Here is a 17115-nt window from a genome sequence, read left to right as displayed (position 1 = left end):
GAATTACTTTTCCTCCCCTCAGATCAGTTGCTCGCAGCACACCAGGCCTCCCTGTCCATCACCAACTCCCAGAGTTTACTCAGACTCACGTCCATCCAGTCAGTGATGCCATCCAGCCATCTCATCCTCTGTCGTCCCCTTCTCCTGCCCCCAATCCCTCCCAGCATCAGAGTCTTTTCCAATGAGTCAACTCTTAGCATGAGGTGGCCAAAGTACTGGAGTTTCAGCTTTAGCATCATTCCTTCCAAAGAAATCCCAGGGCTGATCTCCTTCAGAATGGACTGGTTGGATCTCCTTGCAGTCCAAGGGACTCTCAAGAATCTTCTCCAACACCACAGTTCAAAAGCATCAATTCTTCGGTGCTCAGCCTTCTTCACAGTCCAATTCTCACATCCATACATGACCACTGGAAAAACCATAGCCTTGACTAGACGAACCTTTGTTGGCAAAGTAATGTCTCTGCTTTTGAATATGCTATCTAGGTTGGTCATAACTTTCCTTCCAAGGAGTAAGCGTCTTTTAATTTCATGGCTGCAATCACCATCTGCAGTGATTTTGGAGCCCAGAAAAATAAAGTCAGCCACTGTTACCACTGTTTCCCCATCTATTTCCCATGAAGTGATGGGACCGGATGCCATGATCTTGGTTTTCTGAATGCTGAGCTTTAAGCCAACTTTTTCACTCTCTTCTTTCACTTTCATCAAGAGGCTCTTTAGTTCTTCTTCACTTTCTGACATAAGGGTGGTGTCATCTGCATATCTGAGATTACTGATATTTCTCCCCGCAATCTTGATTCCAGCTTGTGCTTCCTCCAGCCCAGCATTTCTCATGATGTACTCTGCCTATAAGTTAAATAAGCAGGGTGACAATATACAGCCTTGACGTACTCCTTTTCCTATTTGGAACCTGTCCGTTGTTCCATGTCCAGTTCTAACTGTTGCTTCCTGACCTGCATATAGGTTTCTCCAGAGGCAGGTCAGGTGGTCTGGTATTTCCATCTCTTTCAGAATTTTCCACAGATCCACACAGTCAAAGGCTTTGGCGTAATCAATAAAGCAGAAATAGATGTTTTTCTGGAACTCTCTTGCTTTTTCGACGATGCAGAGGATGTTGGCAATTTGATCTCTGGTTCCTCTGCCTTTTCTAAAATCAGCTTGAACATCTGGAAGTTCACGGTTCACATATAGCTGAAGCCTGGCTTGGAGAATTTTGAGCATTACTTTACTAGCATGTGAGATGAGTGCAATTGTGCAGTAGTTTGAGCATTTTTTGGCATTGCCTTTCTTTGGGATTGGAATGAAAACTGACCTTTTCCAGTCCTGTGGCCACTGCTGAGTGTTCCAAATTTGCTGGCATATTGAGGGCAGCACTTTCACAGCATCACCTTTCAGGATTGGAATTCCATCACCTCCACTAGCTTTGTTCATAGTGATGCTTTCTAAGGCCCACTTGACTTCACATTCCAGGATGTCCGGCTCTAAGTGAGTGTGAGTGATCACACCATCGTGATTATCTGGTTGTGAAGATCTTTGTTGTACAGTTCTTCTGTGTATTCTTGCCACCTTTTCTTAATATCTTCTGCTTCTGTTAGGTTCATACCATTTCTGTCCTTTATTGAGCCCATCTTTGCATGAAATGTTCCCTTGGTATATCTAATTTTCTTGAAGAGATCTCTAATCTTTCCCATTCTGTTGTTTTCCTCTATTTCTTTGCATTGATTGCTGAGGAAGGCTTTCTTATCCCTCCTTGCTATTCTTTGGAACACTGCATTCAGATGCTTATATCTTTCCTTTTCTCCTTTGCTTTTCGCTTGCCTTTTTTTCACAGCTATTTGTAAGGCCTCCTCAGACAACCATTTTGCTTTTCTGCATTTGTTTTTCTTGGGGATGGTCTTGATTCCTGTCTCCTGTACCTTGTCACGAACCTCCATCCATAGTTCATCAGGCACTCTATCTATCAGATCTAGTCCCTTAAATCTGCTTCTCACTTCCACTGTATAGTCATAAAGGGATTTGATTTAGGTCATACCTGAATGGTCTAACATAGTAAATATTGATAAATATAATTCACAATAACAAAAGCTCTTTAGGTCCTCAGTAAACCTTAAAAGTTTTAAAAGAGTCTTGGGACCAAAGTGAGAAGTTTAGATCTAAACTATAAATGAACTTGTGGTTTTCAAATCAAGCCCATTTATTACAGTTTTCAAGAGCAGAAAAGAAAATTTTATCAATTTTAGAAAATTTTTGGAGCATTTCCTTATAAAAACACAATATATTGAATTAAATAATAGAAGTTTAAAGAGTAACAAAGAAGTGTTAACAGTATTAAAAGGATTTTAGTGAGCAATAACTCTGAAACTATGAGCAACTGAGTGACAAAACTTAATAAGAAATGTGTAATGCTTTGATTCAAGCACTATTTTAAAAAATTAAGGAGAAACCTTGACCTTCTATAGCAAGCTAATCTAAAACCTGTCACTTATATTTCTTTTGCAGAGTAAACTATGAGAATTCAGATAAAAAGGAATGCTTTTTCTTTAGCAAAAACAAAACAAAACCCAAACAAGAGAGAGTTTCTAAATTTACTAAACAGTTGCTTAAAGAAAGAAAAGGCAGTTTCAAAAAACATTTCCTTAGTGCACTTAACTTTTCAAAAGGATAAATTACTTAGGAAAAGAAATGTACCTGAAAATGGCAGGGTTGCAGACATGCTTTGGATCCAATGCTTCTCCCTGTATAAATTCATAGCACAGTCCATTATTGAAGGTACAGTAGAGCTGTGGTGCGCAGCCATGAGCCTGCAACACTCGGAAACTCTTCACTTCCTCATCACGGTCGACTAACAGCTCAGTCTTATTGCCATAAATTCGCACCAGGACGACATCCTCCATTGTATTACCCACATAACAGCCAATAAGTTTATTTGTGATTCCATCAGTGAAAAGCTGCCCCAAAAAAAAAAGAAAAAAAAAAAGGAAAAACAATTATTCACTTTTAAGGAAGAATTAGGAGATAACTTGAAAAACATTAAACACTAATTGAAAAAAAATCTACTTAATTTTTGAATATAATCTTGCCTGCTGCTGCTGCTGCTAAGTCGATTCAGTAGTGTCCGACTCTGTGCGACCCAATGGACGGCAGCCCGCCAGGCTTCCCCGTCCCTGGGATTCTCCAGGCAAGAACACTGGAGTGGGTTGCCATTTCCTTCTCCAATGCATGAAAAGGGAAAAGTCAAAGTGAAGTCGCTCAGTCATGTCCGACTCTTCGGGACCCCATGGACTGTAGCCTACCAGGTTCCTCTGTCCATTGGATTTTCCAGGCAAGAGTACTGGAGTGGGGTGCCATTACCTAACATGTCTATAACTTTAATTCCAGGTGTAAACAAAATGGAATGTTGCTATTTAATATGTTGTGTGGTACAACACACACATTCTTTCTCTCGCCTATGTCTAACAGATTGGAACATCTCTGAAGATAGGGAAAGTGGCTTTCTTCCTAGCATAATATATGTTATAAAAAAGTCTTTAATAATGTTCACAAGTTTAAAACTACAAACATAATGTACCATAATTTTTATTATGGTAAATCTCCAATTTATAAAAAAACTTAATTTTAAATGTTATTTTCAAAGATTACTTAACATAATATACACTAGAAATTCTTCTAAGTATTCAGGTTATAATAATTTAAACTTGAATGCTACAGCTAAATAAGCAGCAGCAGCAGCATAATCTTAATTAGATGAAGATAGAGAAGTAACTAGAGATTTCACAGATATTTTCTAAAAGGGAGTTTGGGGACTTTTCAAGATTTTTTTTTGCTGCACCGTGAGGCATGAGGGATCTTAGTTCCCCAACCAGGGACTGAACCCATGCCCCCTGCAGTGGAAGGACAGAGTCTTAACCAACAGCCCACTAGGGAAGTCCCCTCAGGAGTTTTAAGGTCCTTTTTCAGATTTGAGTATAATATTATATGAAAAAGCAAACAGATGATTAGCAATATTAGTTCTCTAAGTCTATTCAAAAACTGCAATTTTTGTCTTCCTCTACATTAATTTGACACTCAGTTCAGTTCAGTTGCTCAGTCGTGTCCGACTCTTTGCAAACCCCATGGACTATATAGCACGCCAGGCCTCCCTGTCCATCACCAACTCCCAGAGTTTACTCAAACTCATGTCCATCGAGTCAGTGATGCCATCCAACCATCTCACCCTCTGTCATCCCCTTCTCCTAAAATTGACACTAAAACTTTCTATTTACCCAATTATAACTCAGAGCTTTTGGAGGCTCTCAGGTAGAATAAAGGGATAAAAGTGAAAGCAAGTGTTAAGGACATTTTTCCCAAGACAAATGGGAAAGAACAAGAATAATGAACAAAGGATAAGTTTTAAATGTATACACATTTAACTAATGCCTGAGAAAGAGGGTAATCATTTTTATTTTGATAAGACTGTTGTAATGATAAATGATACCTGAAAAGGCTTTAGATCTTCAGGTGAAATTTGGAAGAAGTGTTTACTTATCCTTATTTACCTAATGTAGGTAAATTTAATGAGCTAATGTGAAAAGATTTATTTTGAATATCTATGTTTTGGGGGTATGCAGAGACATACAAACTCTGCTTTCCACCTAGATTTCAAAAAGCTGGTAGGTAGGGAGACAATGACAAGAAGCATATGCCCTTATACTAAATTCCAATCATCATTTTCTTAAAAACTATGTTGCAAGTTTGTTTTTATTAAAATATCAACTCACCCATATCACTCTGTAACTCCTCCAAATGTCATATAGAAATAAAATATTTCAATTATTGAAATAAAGTTTGAGAAATTAATGTTCTGAAATGCTTATGATGAATGACACTCCATATTTCTCAAAAGCCAGGAGTAAAATCTATGTTTTCTACATCCCCCCAACAAATATTTAGTAAGGACTTAAATACTGGCTTCCCTGGTGGCTCACCGGTTAAAGCTTCTGCCTGCAACGCAGGAGACCTGGGTTCAATCCCTGGGTCAGGAAGATCCCCTGGAGAAGGAAATGGCACCCCACTCCAGTATCCTCGCCTGGAGAATCCCATGGACGGAGGAGCCTAGTGGGCTACAGTCCACGGGGTCGCAAAGAGTCGGACACGACTGAGCGACTTCACTTTCACTTTAAATACTAGCTTGTCTTATTGATGTAACTTATAACAAACTTATTCTTTCACTCTTGCCTATAATAAATTTCTTTAATTGTGCATGCTATATTGTATATTTATGTGTACACACAGAAACACACATTTAAGATGTATGCACTTAAAAGGGCTAGAAGTGGATAACATTACTGGATGAGATTACTGAACAATATACACACATTTATAAGGATGACATTGAGTCACAACTCCAATGACACTAACCCTAACATACTCTACTATACAAAATAGCTAAAAATTTACAATAAAATGATAGTCACAATAAATTTCTGGGGCAAAAAAAATATTACTTCATTTATAAGAGTATTTTGCTTCCCTGATGGCTCAGCTGGTAAAGAATCCACCTGCAATGTGGGAGACCTGGGTTCAATCCCTGGGTTCGGAAGTTTTCCTGGAGAAGGGAACGGCTACCCACTCCAATATTCTGGCCTGCAGAATTTCATGAACTGTATAGCCCATGGGGTCGCAAAGAGTCGGACACGACTAAGCGACTTTTATTTCACTTCATAAGAGTATTTTATGTAAAGTATCACTTAATTTATATTTATGTATAAATAAGGATAGAAATGTCTACAAAAATATCCAACAGAAATATTAGGTAGTTTAAATCCTGTCTCCTGTTACCCTGTTTTAAACTTTTTTCTTTTGGCTTATGCATGTTTTCTTTTTTTTTCTTCCACAATCAATCCAGTTTAAATGCGAAAAAATTAAATTAGTGAGAAAAACAAAAGGAGCCCAATAGCTAGGAACAGACCCAGCACATACAGCAAGGCCTGGAGATTCAGTTGAACATAAGTAATTTCACAGAACATTAATATCAGATGAGACCACTCTGTGTCCATAATGCATCAAGACAAAAACAAAGCCACTCCATAATCATGTGTGAACACAGATAAAACTATGAATTTTTTCAAAACCACAAAAATCACCAAACATCCCCCTGCTCTGGCTAATATGAGGAACTGCTGTTCCTTTTCAAGTCACAGCTCTGGCCCTGCTTCATTCCTCCAGTCCTCTAGGTAAGGTAAGTTACCCACAGTCACAGACTTGCTCCACTTCCTTTCTGACAGCACCCAATCCACAGGAAAGCCTCATGTCTGACTCTTTGTGATCCCATGGACTATACAGTCCATGGAATTCTCCAGGCCAGAATACTGGAGTGGGTAGCCTTTCCCTTCTCCAGGGGATCTTCCCAACCCAGGGATTGAACCCAGGTCTCCTAGGTTGCAGGTGGATTCTTTACCAGCTGAGCCACAAGGAAAGCTCAAGAATACTGGAGTGGGTAGCCTATCCCTTCTCCAGGGGATCTTCCCGACCCAGGAATCAAACAAGGGTCTCCTGATTTGCAGGCGGATTCTTTACCAACTGAGCTATCAGGGAAGCTTCCCTGAACCCTCTCCTAAATTTTTATACTAAGTCCTTTCTAATACCCACATACCGAGAGCCCCACCATTACTCATGGAATAAGTCTTCCGCAACTACAAGGAGTAATAAATCCAATTTGTTCAGCTATTCAAATGACCTCTTGATGGAGATTTCTGAATTTAAAGATGTATGGATAATGCTTTTTCGCTCTTGGATGGTTTCTACCTCGTGCATAAATCAATAATTAATTCAAGGTACTTCAGCTTTCCAAAACAGACAAAAATATACTAGGTATATGCTAGGTATGAGTACTATATCAGATATACACTAGAAATGTAAAATTCCAGCTCATTGGAGGGGGTACAAAAACAATAGAAATCTCATGGAGCTCCTTTTCACAGGGCTTATCCTACACTGTTTATCAAGTATTTAAGATAGTACTAGTTCAGAGAATGAGCTCAGAGCAAGACTGCTCTACCTGACTGTAAATTCTAGGTGTGTTAGTCTATTCTTAGGCAAGCCACTTAACTTGTATGTGCTTTATTCATCTTTTGTTTAATATAAGCAATTAGAATCTACTTTATAGTTTTAGTTTTTTCACTTAATATGTTTTTATGAGAATTAACAGCTTCCCTTGTGGCTCAGCTGATAAAGAATCCACCTGCAATACAGGTTCAATCCCAGGGTTGGGACGATCCCCTGGAGAAGGAAAAGGCTACCCACTCCAGTATTTTAGCCTGGAGAATTCTGTGGACTGTATAGTCCACGGGGTCGCAAAGAGTTGGACACGACTGAACGACTTTCACTCATGAGAATTAATGACTTAACATATACAAAAGCACATACAACAGTTTCTGACACAAAATAAGCTCTTATCAAGTATGCAGATAACTACATACTTAAATTTCAACACAAGACAGCAAAATGATTCATAATGAGATCATAAAAGTTAATAATTACGACAAGATCTATGTTACAGATTAGCCCTAGACTCTGTGTGCTGCACTGCCCAAACCTGTACAGGTTGCCATTTGAAGTAACACAGAAACCCTGGTTGGCGAAAAGAAATTACAGTTTAATGACACCTTAGAAGTTAAAGTGACTATCAGTGAGCCTGAAGACCTTCTTGAGACCCCCCAAAACATGATCCAATGCCTCCTTTCAGTACATGACACTATCTTGCAATGACAAACTCTATATCTTAGCTACCACGAAATTTCTTTAGTCCCTAAGATGATTAAGAAACCAAGCAGAGTTTGATATTTATTTATGGTTTAAAATGACCAATTAACTACTAAATTCAAATGAATAAGCTTCCACAGGCCAAGATAATGGGAAAGACAAGTTTCAATTATTCTTTAAGACAATGACTACTAGACAAGACCAGGAATTTAGAAAGATGGAATTAATTTGTGTCAGTTAACTGTTTTGTGGAAGAAACTATTGTGAGTCCACCACCTTCCAAAATGACAGAATGAAAAGCAATGTAAAAAGAAAACAAAATACCATTTTCATGTATCTAACTGGCAAAAAATTTTTTAATTTAATATCAGAGATTGGAGAAGGTATACAGAAAAAGATACTTTACAATACTGTTTTGAGGAATAAAAAATTACATAAAGTGAGAAATAGCATGACAGTTTTATGTCAACTTGGACTGGCTGTAAGGCCCAGTTATTCAATCAAACATTAATTTAGATGCAGCTCTGTAGGTATTTCGCAGACTTATTAACCAGATAACTTCAAGTAAAAGATTAATCCCCTTAAGTGAGCCTCATTAGATCAGGTGAAGAGCTGTTAAAGCAAAACTTAGGTTTTCCTGAAGATACTCTGCCTTAAGGCTACAGCATCAATTCCTGTCTTAAGAGTTTCCAGCTTACCAGACAATGCCATACAAATTTCAGATTTACCAACCTCTACAACTGTGTGAGCCAGTTCCTTGAAGTAGATCATATATATATATGTGTGTGTGTGTATATATATATATATACACACACACACACACACACATGTATATGTGTTTGTATATTTTTCTTAAAATTTAATTTCACTAAGAATTTACTCTCTGGATATACTTAAAAGAAGTTACCCAAAATATATGCATAAAAGTAGTTCACTGCAATACTGATTTTAATATCTAAAAAATAAAAACAAAATTTAAAAAAAGATTACATACACTGATATGGAGATATGGAAGATATATTATTTTAAAAGCACGACATAGAATAATTTAATTATATTTACTATATTTATAAATGTAAGTAGATAATGTATGCTGGTAAATCCATACATAAATTATTTATGCTGGTAAATAATCTGACAATTTTTTATAAGTCAAAAAAAACTGTTCACAAAATTACCTTTGAGGAGAAGGACTTGGTGTTGAGGGATTTAGGTTTTTTACTTTCCATTTTATAGCCTTATTTATGTTTTAAATATTTTATTAAGAGCATGAACCATTTGTATTTATTAAACAAAATCAACAGGTTTAGATAGTGTTCTTTTATGAATGTGATGCATGCCTATGTGTGTGTGTAGTCGCTCAGTCATGTCCAGCTCTTTGCAACCCTATGGACTGTGGTTTGCCAGGCTCCTCCGTCCATGGAATTCTCCAGGCAAGAATACTGCAGCAGGTTGTCATTTCCTCCTCCAGGGGATCTTCCCAACCAAGAGATCAAGCTGTCTCCTGCAACGCAGGCAGACTCTTTATCTGCTGAGCCCTTCTAATTTTCCTCTTTATACTCTTTAGAATTCTTTTTAAAACCTCACTTCAAAAGTAAATAAGTCACATGATCTTTAACATGATCAAATATTATGTTTCTAGCTATCAAAAATTATGGTCAATATCATAAAAACATGAAAATATTTACAACGGACATGAGTTTGAGCAAGCTTTAGGAGTTGGTGATGGACAGGGAAGCCTGCAGTCCATGGGGTCACAAAGAGTCGGACACGACCGAGCAACTGAACTGAACTGATGTGAAGAACAGGAATACAAAAGTGTACATAAGATTCAACAAAACAACTATGTAAAATATTTAAGGGAGAAGTAGACGGTAATAAACAAAATAGAACAGTTGATTGTTTAATAAAATATGAATAGGAAGTGGGGGTTTTTTGCTACTCAAAGTTTTAATATTGTGTTACATCTTTTCAGTAAAACTAAATTACTTCATGATTATATAGTTCTTTATTTAAAAAATTTACACATACAGTATATTTTCTCAGAGTATTAGAAAAAATGACTAATTCAATTCAAAAATATTGTTCTGTTAACTTTTTTTAAACTGTTATTGTGATTACCACTAGAGGGAGGGAAAAGGTAGGAGCAGAAAGGGAAGTGGGAGATATTCTGGGTTACTGGTTAATGTTTTCTCTCTTTCCCTGAGCTAGGGCTACAAAGGTATTTGTTCTACAACAATTTATGTTTCATTTTTTTCTGTAGGCTTGTTGTATCTCACAATTTTTAAAAGGGTGACAAAATTTATCTATAGCCCATAAGATGTATCAGAGTAAAAAAACTTCTAAGAAAAAATTCGGGGGACTTTGCTGGTGGTCCCGAGTAAGATTCTGTGCTTCCACTGCAGAGGGTTCAGGTTCAATTCCTGGCCAAGGAACTAAGATCCCACCTGTCATGTGGAAAGGCCAAAAGATAAAAAACAATGACAGAATCCTGAAAAATACAACTTGATTCCTTACATAAAGGCCTTTCATTACTGCCCTATCTTTGTCAGCCACAAAAAGAAACAAGAAACAAAACAAAGCCCTTAAGCTTCCCACTTCCTCCCGGACCTGCAAGCAATTAACAAGTCCTGCACATTTATTTTCTGAAATGTCAAATCTATCCCTTATTTCCAGCTTCAAGGCCACTGTCCTAATTTGGATCCCAGCACCCCTTATCTATACTAACATAACAGTCTCTCCTCAGTTGTCTTTCACAAACATTTTTTAACGCAATACACTGGGGAAAAAAACGTATTTATGGTTTAATTCAACACATACATAGTTTCATGTAAAACTAAAACAAGCTTCACAAGAAATATTTAACCATATTACTTGCAATGCTCTCTGATCTTTCCGATCATATCTTAACTCATCTTTTTAAACTGTAGTGATTTCAATCCACTATACTAATTTAGCATCCTCTTAGTAAGCAGCAACCAAGAGTTTCAAAAATAATGTCCTTTTTAAGTGATCTGCTGCTGCTGCTAAGTAGCTTCAGCCGTGTCCAACTCTGTGTGACCCCATAGACGGCAGCCCACCAGGCTCCCCTGTCCCTGGGATTCTCCAGGCAAGAACACTGGAGTGGGTTGCCATTTCCTTCTCCAATACATCAAAGTGAAAAGTGAAAGTGAAATCGCTCAGTCGTGTCCGACTCTAGCGACTGGATGGACTGCAGCCTACCAGGCTCCTCCGTCCATGGGACTTTCCAGGCAAGAACACTGGAGTAGCTTGCCATTTCCTTCTCCAATGCATGAAAGTGAAAAGTGAAAGTGAAATCGCTCAGTCGTGTCGGACTCTAGCGACCCCATGGACTGCAGCCCACCAGGCTCCTCTGTCCATGGGATTTTCCAGGCAAGAGTACTGGAGTTGGGCACCATTGCCTTCTCCGTTCTAAGTAATCACTCACTTCCCAATTCAAAACATTTTCTTCAATGGATGCTGCCTAAATAGTAATCTGCCACTTCTCTAAAAAATATGTAACATACCTCCTTAAAAACATTCACCAACTTCCCATTACGTCCTAGATAATAAAATACCACCTTCTAATGAGGCATAAATACTTCATATTTAACCTCTCCCTTATTTGGAAATCACTTTGTACACCACACTCATACTCCATGAAACACTCATAGTTTACGCAAGTGGTTTTTCTTTGCCCAGAAATACTTCCCCATTCCATCTCCTATCTTTCCTTCCAAACTCAATTCAAGGTACCCCTTGAAGCCTTTCTGTGAAGCCTTTCCTTCTCCATTCTCCCATGCCTACCTTCTGCTACAAGAAATGCTGCTGAAAATTAGCATTATGCCAGTACAAAAAAATACATGTCAAAATTACATGTCAAAATTTTAGGAGCTTACAATTCTTTTAGAACAACTTTCTACTTACAAAGGCTGGGGGGGTGGTGAGCCAGGGATGGGGGGTAGGGTGAAGTAATAAAACATACTGTGCATAATTTTTACCTATTTCATTTAATTCTCCTGATACTCTACTCTTAGTAGTAAAGTAGTAAAAGTAGTAAAAGAATAGTATTAAAATTACTATTTGTAGTACTGTAGTAGTTAAAAGTTAAAGAGGAGAGTGAAAAAGTTGGCTTAAAACTAAACATTCAGAAAACTAAGATCAAGGCATCTGGTCCCATCACTTCATGGCAAATAGATGGGGAAACAATGGAAACAGTGACAAACTATTTTGGGGGGCTCCAAAATCACTGCAGATGGTGACTGCAGCCATGAAATTAAAAGACACTTGCTCCTTGAAAGAAAAGTTATGACCAACTTAGACAACATATTAAAAAGCAGAGACATTACTTTGCCAACAAGGGTCCATCTAGTCAAAGCTATGGTTTTTCCAGCAGTCATCTATGGATGTGCGAGTTGAACTATAAAGAAAGCTGAGCACCGAAGAAGTGATGCTTTTGAACTGTGGTGTTGGAGAAGACTCTTGAGAGTCTCTTGGACTGCAAGGAGATCCAACAAGTCCATCCTAAAGGAAATCAGTCCTGAATATTCATTGGAAGGACTGATACTGAAGCTGAAATTCCAAAACTTTGGCCACCTGATGAGAAGAACTGACTTATTGGAAAAGACCCTGATGCTGGGAAAGATTGAAGGCGGGAGGAGAAGGGGACGACAGAGGATGAGATGGTTGGAGGTATCACTGACTCAACAGACATGAGTTTGAGTCAACTCTGGGAGTTGGTGATGGACAAGAAGGCCTGGCAAGCTTCAGTCCATGGGGTGCAACACGACTGAGTGACTGAACTGAACTGATAGTAGTTAAATTCTGTTTTGTACTATGCTACTATTTTCCAAGGTAGATAGTAATTTCTTTTTATAGAGATTTTTAAACTTGCCAAAGGTGACAAATGGCTGACATCAGGATTTGAAACCATCCTCTTTCCACTACACTATGCTGAGGCCTCAAAAAGTGGTGAAATGGTTGCTCAGTCCAAGACATATAGCTATTAATACCTGAAAGTGAACTAGCACATTAGACCCCTGACTTTGTGGTCACACATTATCAAAATACACGGGAGCCTATCAAACATTACACATCCTTCACAGGAGTCTATTAAACATCCCATCACTCTTAGTCATAGTTAAAATACTCTTAGGTGTCATCACCCACTCAAATACTTTCCTATTAGATAGTAATGATTTTAAAAGAAAGCAGAAGTGAATCCCTTTTCCAAAATAACGTCACATGTGGAAAAAGTAATGAAATTATATTTGTAAGGAACTTAAGACAAAATCTTCCTATGAACTTTGCAGAGAAATGGCTTCCCTGTCTTAATCATAATATACAAACTGCAGTCCATGGGGTCACAAGGAGTTGGACACGACTGAGCAACTGAACTGAACAAACATAAACTTTTATCAAAGAGCAATAATTTATGAGTTCTCATCCCAGATCTGCCATTACTAACTTCAAGTTCAGTATCATTTAACTATAAAATACATATTAACAGTTTACATCTATCTCACAGGATTGTTGGGAGCGTGTATACCAAAGTGCTTTCTTTATAAACAGTAAAATATTAAATAAAAAACACTCTGATGTATTATTTTAGACCTACTCTCCTTATTCTAACATACTACACTCCACAAAGCTCACCACTACTTTTATACTGTAATCTTTTAATTTGGCGGAGATAGGGAAAAAATAATTCAACTTTTTAAAGCTCTATCTAAAATGAGATATATTATCCCGTATGTCCATAAGTTGCAAGCAAAGACGGGACCCTCTATCATTTTGAATGTACTAACATCTTTGTTTGTTTGCTTCTGGATTTTGTAATGTGCTCTCAAAGTTCAGCTGGCAAGAGTAAGTGCCAGGTAAATAAGTATTATTAGAGTAAGCTTCTATGATATGCTATGCTATGCTATGCTATGCTATGCTAAGTCACTTCAGTCGTGTCCGACTCTGTGTGACCCCATAGATGGTAGCCTACCAGGCTCCCCCGTCCCTGGGATTCTCCAGGCAAGAACACTGGAGTGGGTTGCCATTTCCTTCTCCAATGCGTGAAAGTGAAAAGTGAAAGTGAAGTCACCCAGTCTAAGGTATGTTTAAATAATATTTTATATCACATAAGAATTTGAGAAAAAATCTTTTAAAAATATGTGCTATTATTACTGATACTTGTTTTAGTCTTTTGACTATATGTGAGGTATGACTTTTATGTTTATACTTCATGAGGTATGACTTTTATCTTTATACTTCAAAGGAAATAAAAGCAAATCTCAAAAGAAAATATTCCTGTCCATATTTACTAAAGAAATTCTGAAGCATCATAAAAGCAGAGTTTATAATGACCTAGAATATGGGAGTCAGATCTACTAAATTGACAGATGACTAACCATCAACTCAGCTTAGCAGTTGTCCCAGCTTCTGGATCAAAAGCTTTGCTTGCACACGGAGGGATTAGATTTGTAAATAACAATCATCATAAGAGCAAAACAAATGGTAGTATTTACCTTCATTTACAAATAAGCACACTGGAAGTTTGGATAATGAGTACAAAGGTCTTAAAGTCAAAAGTTGATACTCGGGTTTCAGGTAAGGCTCAATCTCAAGTACTTTCAACAACCAGAAACAGTCTGAATGTTAACACATTTTATCTTTTTTTTTCAACCTATATCCTGGCTAAATTTACTTCACTGAGTTATATCTAAAAAAATGATAGTACCCATCTAAAATGGTTGTCTGAGAGATTAAATGATTTAAAAAAACACCTAATGTACCTCTAAAATTCCAGTCATCAAAGCTTCAAACTCTTAAGTCTCTGCTTAAAAAGTAATACAGCTTGTCAGAATCAAAGTTTACCAGAAAACGGCAATGTCTTTAATTAATGTTTAATTAATAACTGATGGCCAGAACATAACTTATTTTAATAAATGTAAAAAATTAGAATAAGTTAATAAATAATAAACTAAAGAAGTATAGAGTTTCAACTTGGAAATTTCAATTAAACTAATTTTCCTTAAAGAAAATATGCTGTTATTGTTCAGTCACTAAGTTGTGTCAGACTCTGCAACCCCATGCACTGCAGCACGCCAGGCTTCCCTGTTCTTCACTATCTCCCAGTTTGCTTAAATTCATGTCCCTTGAGTCGGTAATGCTATCTAACCATCTCATCCTCCATGTCCCACTCCCTCCTTCTCCTTTTGCCATCAACCTTTCCCAGCATCAGGGTCTTTTCCAATGAGTCAGTTTTTCAAATCAGGTGGCCTAAGTATTGGAACTTCAGCATAAGTCCTTCCAAAGAATATTCAGGACTGATTTCCTTCGAGGATTGACTGGTTTGATCTCCTTTCAGTCCAAGGGACTCTCAGGAGTCTTCTCCAACACCGCAATTCAACAGCATCAATTCTCCGGTGCTTATCCTTCTTTATGGTCCAACTCTACTATTTTTTTTTTTTATTACACATGAAAATCACTTTTGATTCACAATGTTCTACATATCGGGCTAACAAACACTCCCTTAAATTTTCAAAATTTTTGTCTGATAACTTTTTTCCAAAACATATGGGTCCTTTTAATCTGCTCAAAACTCTTCCAGACAGTAAGATTTGAAGCCAACATTTATGAAACTGAAGTGTCAAGGACTGTTCTGGGCCCTAGGGCACTACTCATGTTTTATTCATTTTTATATAGGTAACTACTTTAGCAAAGCACCTGAGATACTGTTAAGTCAGTTAACTTTGCTGAAACAGTCAACAAACTACGGCAGACGATTTGACTCTTACATTATTGCTCAGATTTGAAACAAACCTCAAATATGCCAGCCTTTAAAATTACTTTGTGTTTGCACGGAAAAGGAGGTTCATTTTCGTATATAGTACCTAAAACTGAAAAAGTTAAAAAGAAATAAGTGCTCAAAATACATTTCCTGTATGCTGCATCATAACTTATTAAAAATAAGCTATTCAAAAACGCATAGGTTCTCCAGGACTTTTTCTCCCAATTTCTATGAATACAGTGGCTCCGGAAAAAGAAATATTCACAAGCCACCTATCGTTCTAACACCAGATATTGTTAGTTTCACTCACATGATTAAAACCTTTACAGAAATACTGATACAAATAAAACAACGTATGCAGGGCCACCTAAGAACCCAATCTGATAATGCATGATGACCATGGTCATTACTTTGGGATACATACAGGGCTGTCGCCAATCCCAGGATTTGAGAAGATAAAACGCAGGGTGAGCATCAGTGGGTTACACCGACGGGGGGAGGATTGGAAAGGGAAAGGAAAAGATCAGAGAAAATTAATTACTGCATTATTTGTGAAAGGAGAGGCGACAGTGGCTTAGGCCGACGGGCGAGGACCCCTTGCAAGGGGAGTGGAAAGGGTTCATTCCGCCGTCTTCTAGGAAAGGGGAGGGGGAGGAGAGGCAAGTAACAACAAGAACCTTCCTGAGGTGGAAGGGGTGCGTCACTAACGTAGCCGCTTCGGGAAAAAGGAAATCTGCCCTCAGGACAACCTCAGTAAGCAATGATGAAAGAAGGGGGAGTGACCTTCCTAGGTGTGACGGAGGAAACACAGGGTCACTTCCCAAAGAACGGAGCGAGAAGACGTTCCCGGAGATCCTCCTGGGGCCCCGGGGACCATAAAGGATGGTGAGGTGAAAACCCCCCACTCCCTTCCCCCTGGGCCGCGTCAAGGTCGGGAGAGACCCGGGGCTAAGGTGTGGGCGTTACCTGCAGGGTCACCTCCTGAGGGTCCCAGTGCGGCCGCAGGTGTTGCAGGAGGCTCAGGGCCCCCTCCCGGCAGCGCTGCTCCTCCTGATCTTGCACCGTGACGTCCAGCTTGGGGACCTCCGGGGAGCCGGGCGGGACGTGGATGTAATTGGCCATGGCCCAGGCGACGGCAGAGACTACCACAACGACGACGGCGACGGCGACCACGAGAACGGCGGGCGCCGACAGGCTGCTGGATCCTTCCGTCCCGGGGCGCCCTCGCGGGAGGGCTGGGGGCGTTCAGACTGACGGCCGAGCGGTAGGAGAACCGGTGGAGGCGGCACTCTCGCCAACCCGGGTCTGGACAGCGGCTGAACTGAGCGGGGAATGCTCACGGGAAAAAAATTCCTCTCGTCTGCGCTCGGCCGCCGGCGGGCGCGGAGCATGCCGGGACTGGCCTGACGCTGGCGTCACGCGTGGGGCGGGGCCTCGGCTGCGTCAGGCTCAAGGCCGCGTGTCTAGCTCCGGGGCACAATGGGCCTGGTTCCCAGAGCTCGGTTTCTCGGCCTTTATCAGGCTCTTCCTGGCGTGGTAGTCGGAAACACGCGGGGCTCGCCTTCTGGAATGAGGTTGAGCCCTGCCAAGCCCCGAACG

At 39.2% G+C, this 17115-nt stretch overlaps 1 protein-coding gene across 2 annotated transcripts in view; it reads right to left on the bottom strand.

Moving 5' to 3' along the window:
* The window catches only part of ETNK1 (ethanolamine kinase 1), a 54528-nt gene extending 37628 nt beyond the window's left edge, over positions 1 to 16900 (bottom strand). Inside the window, exons 1-2 of one of the 2 annotated variants that reach the window (XM_055571870.1) lie at positions 16483 to 16900; positions 2685 to 2944 (exon numbers count right to left, since the gene is read on the bottom strand). In XM_055571870.1, the coding sequence (XP_055427845.1) occupies positions 2685 to 2944; positions 16483 to 16638 (416 nt within the window). In that variant the 5' untranslated portion in view covers positions 16639 to 16900. The remainder of the gene's footprint in view (positions 1 to 2684; positions 2945 to 16482) is intronic. The other variant, XM_055571864.1, reaches the window with a different exon arrangement.
* Positions 16901 to 17115: the final 215 nt, after the last annotated feature.

The sequence above is a fragment of the Bubalus kerabau genome, chromosome 1 (assembly GCF_029407905.1).
Source record: "Bubalus kerabau isolate K-KA32 ecotype Philippines breed swamp buffalo chromosome 1, PCC_UOA_SB_1v2, whole genome shotgun sequence".
Taxonomy (NCBI): domain Eukaryota; kingdom Metazoa; phylum Chordata; class Mammalia; order Artiodactyla; family Bovidae; genus Bubalus; species Bubalus kerabau.
This window is presented reverse-complemented; position numbering and strand designations above follow the sequence as displayed.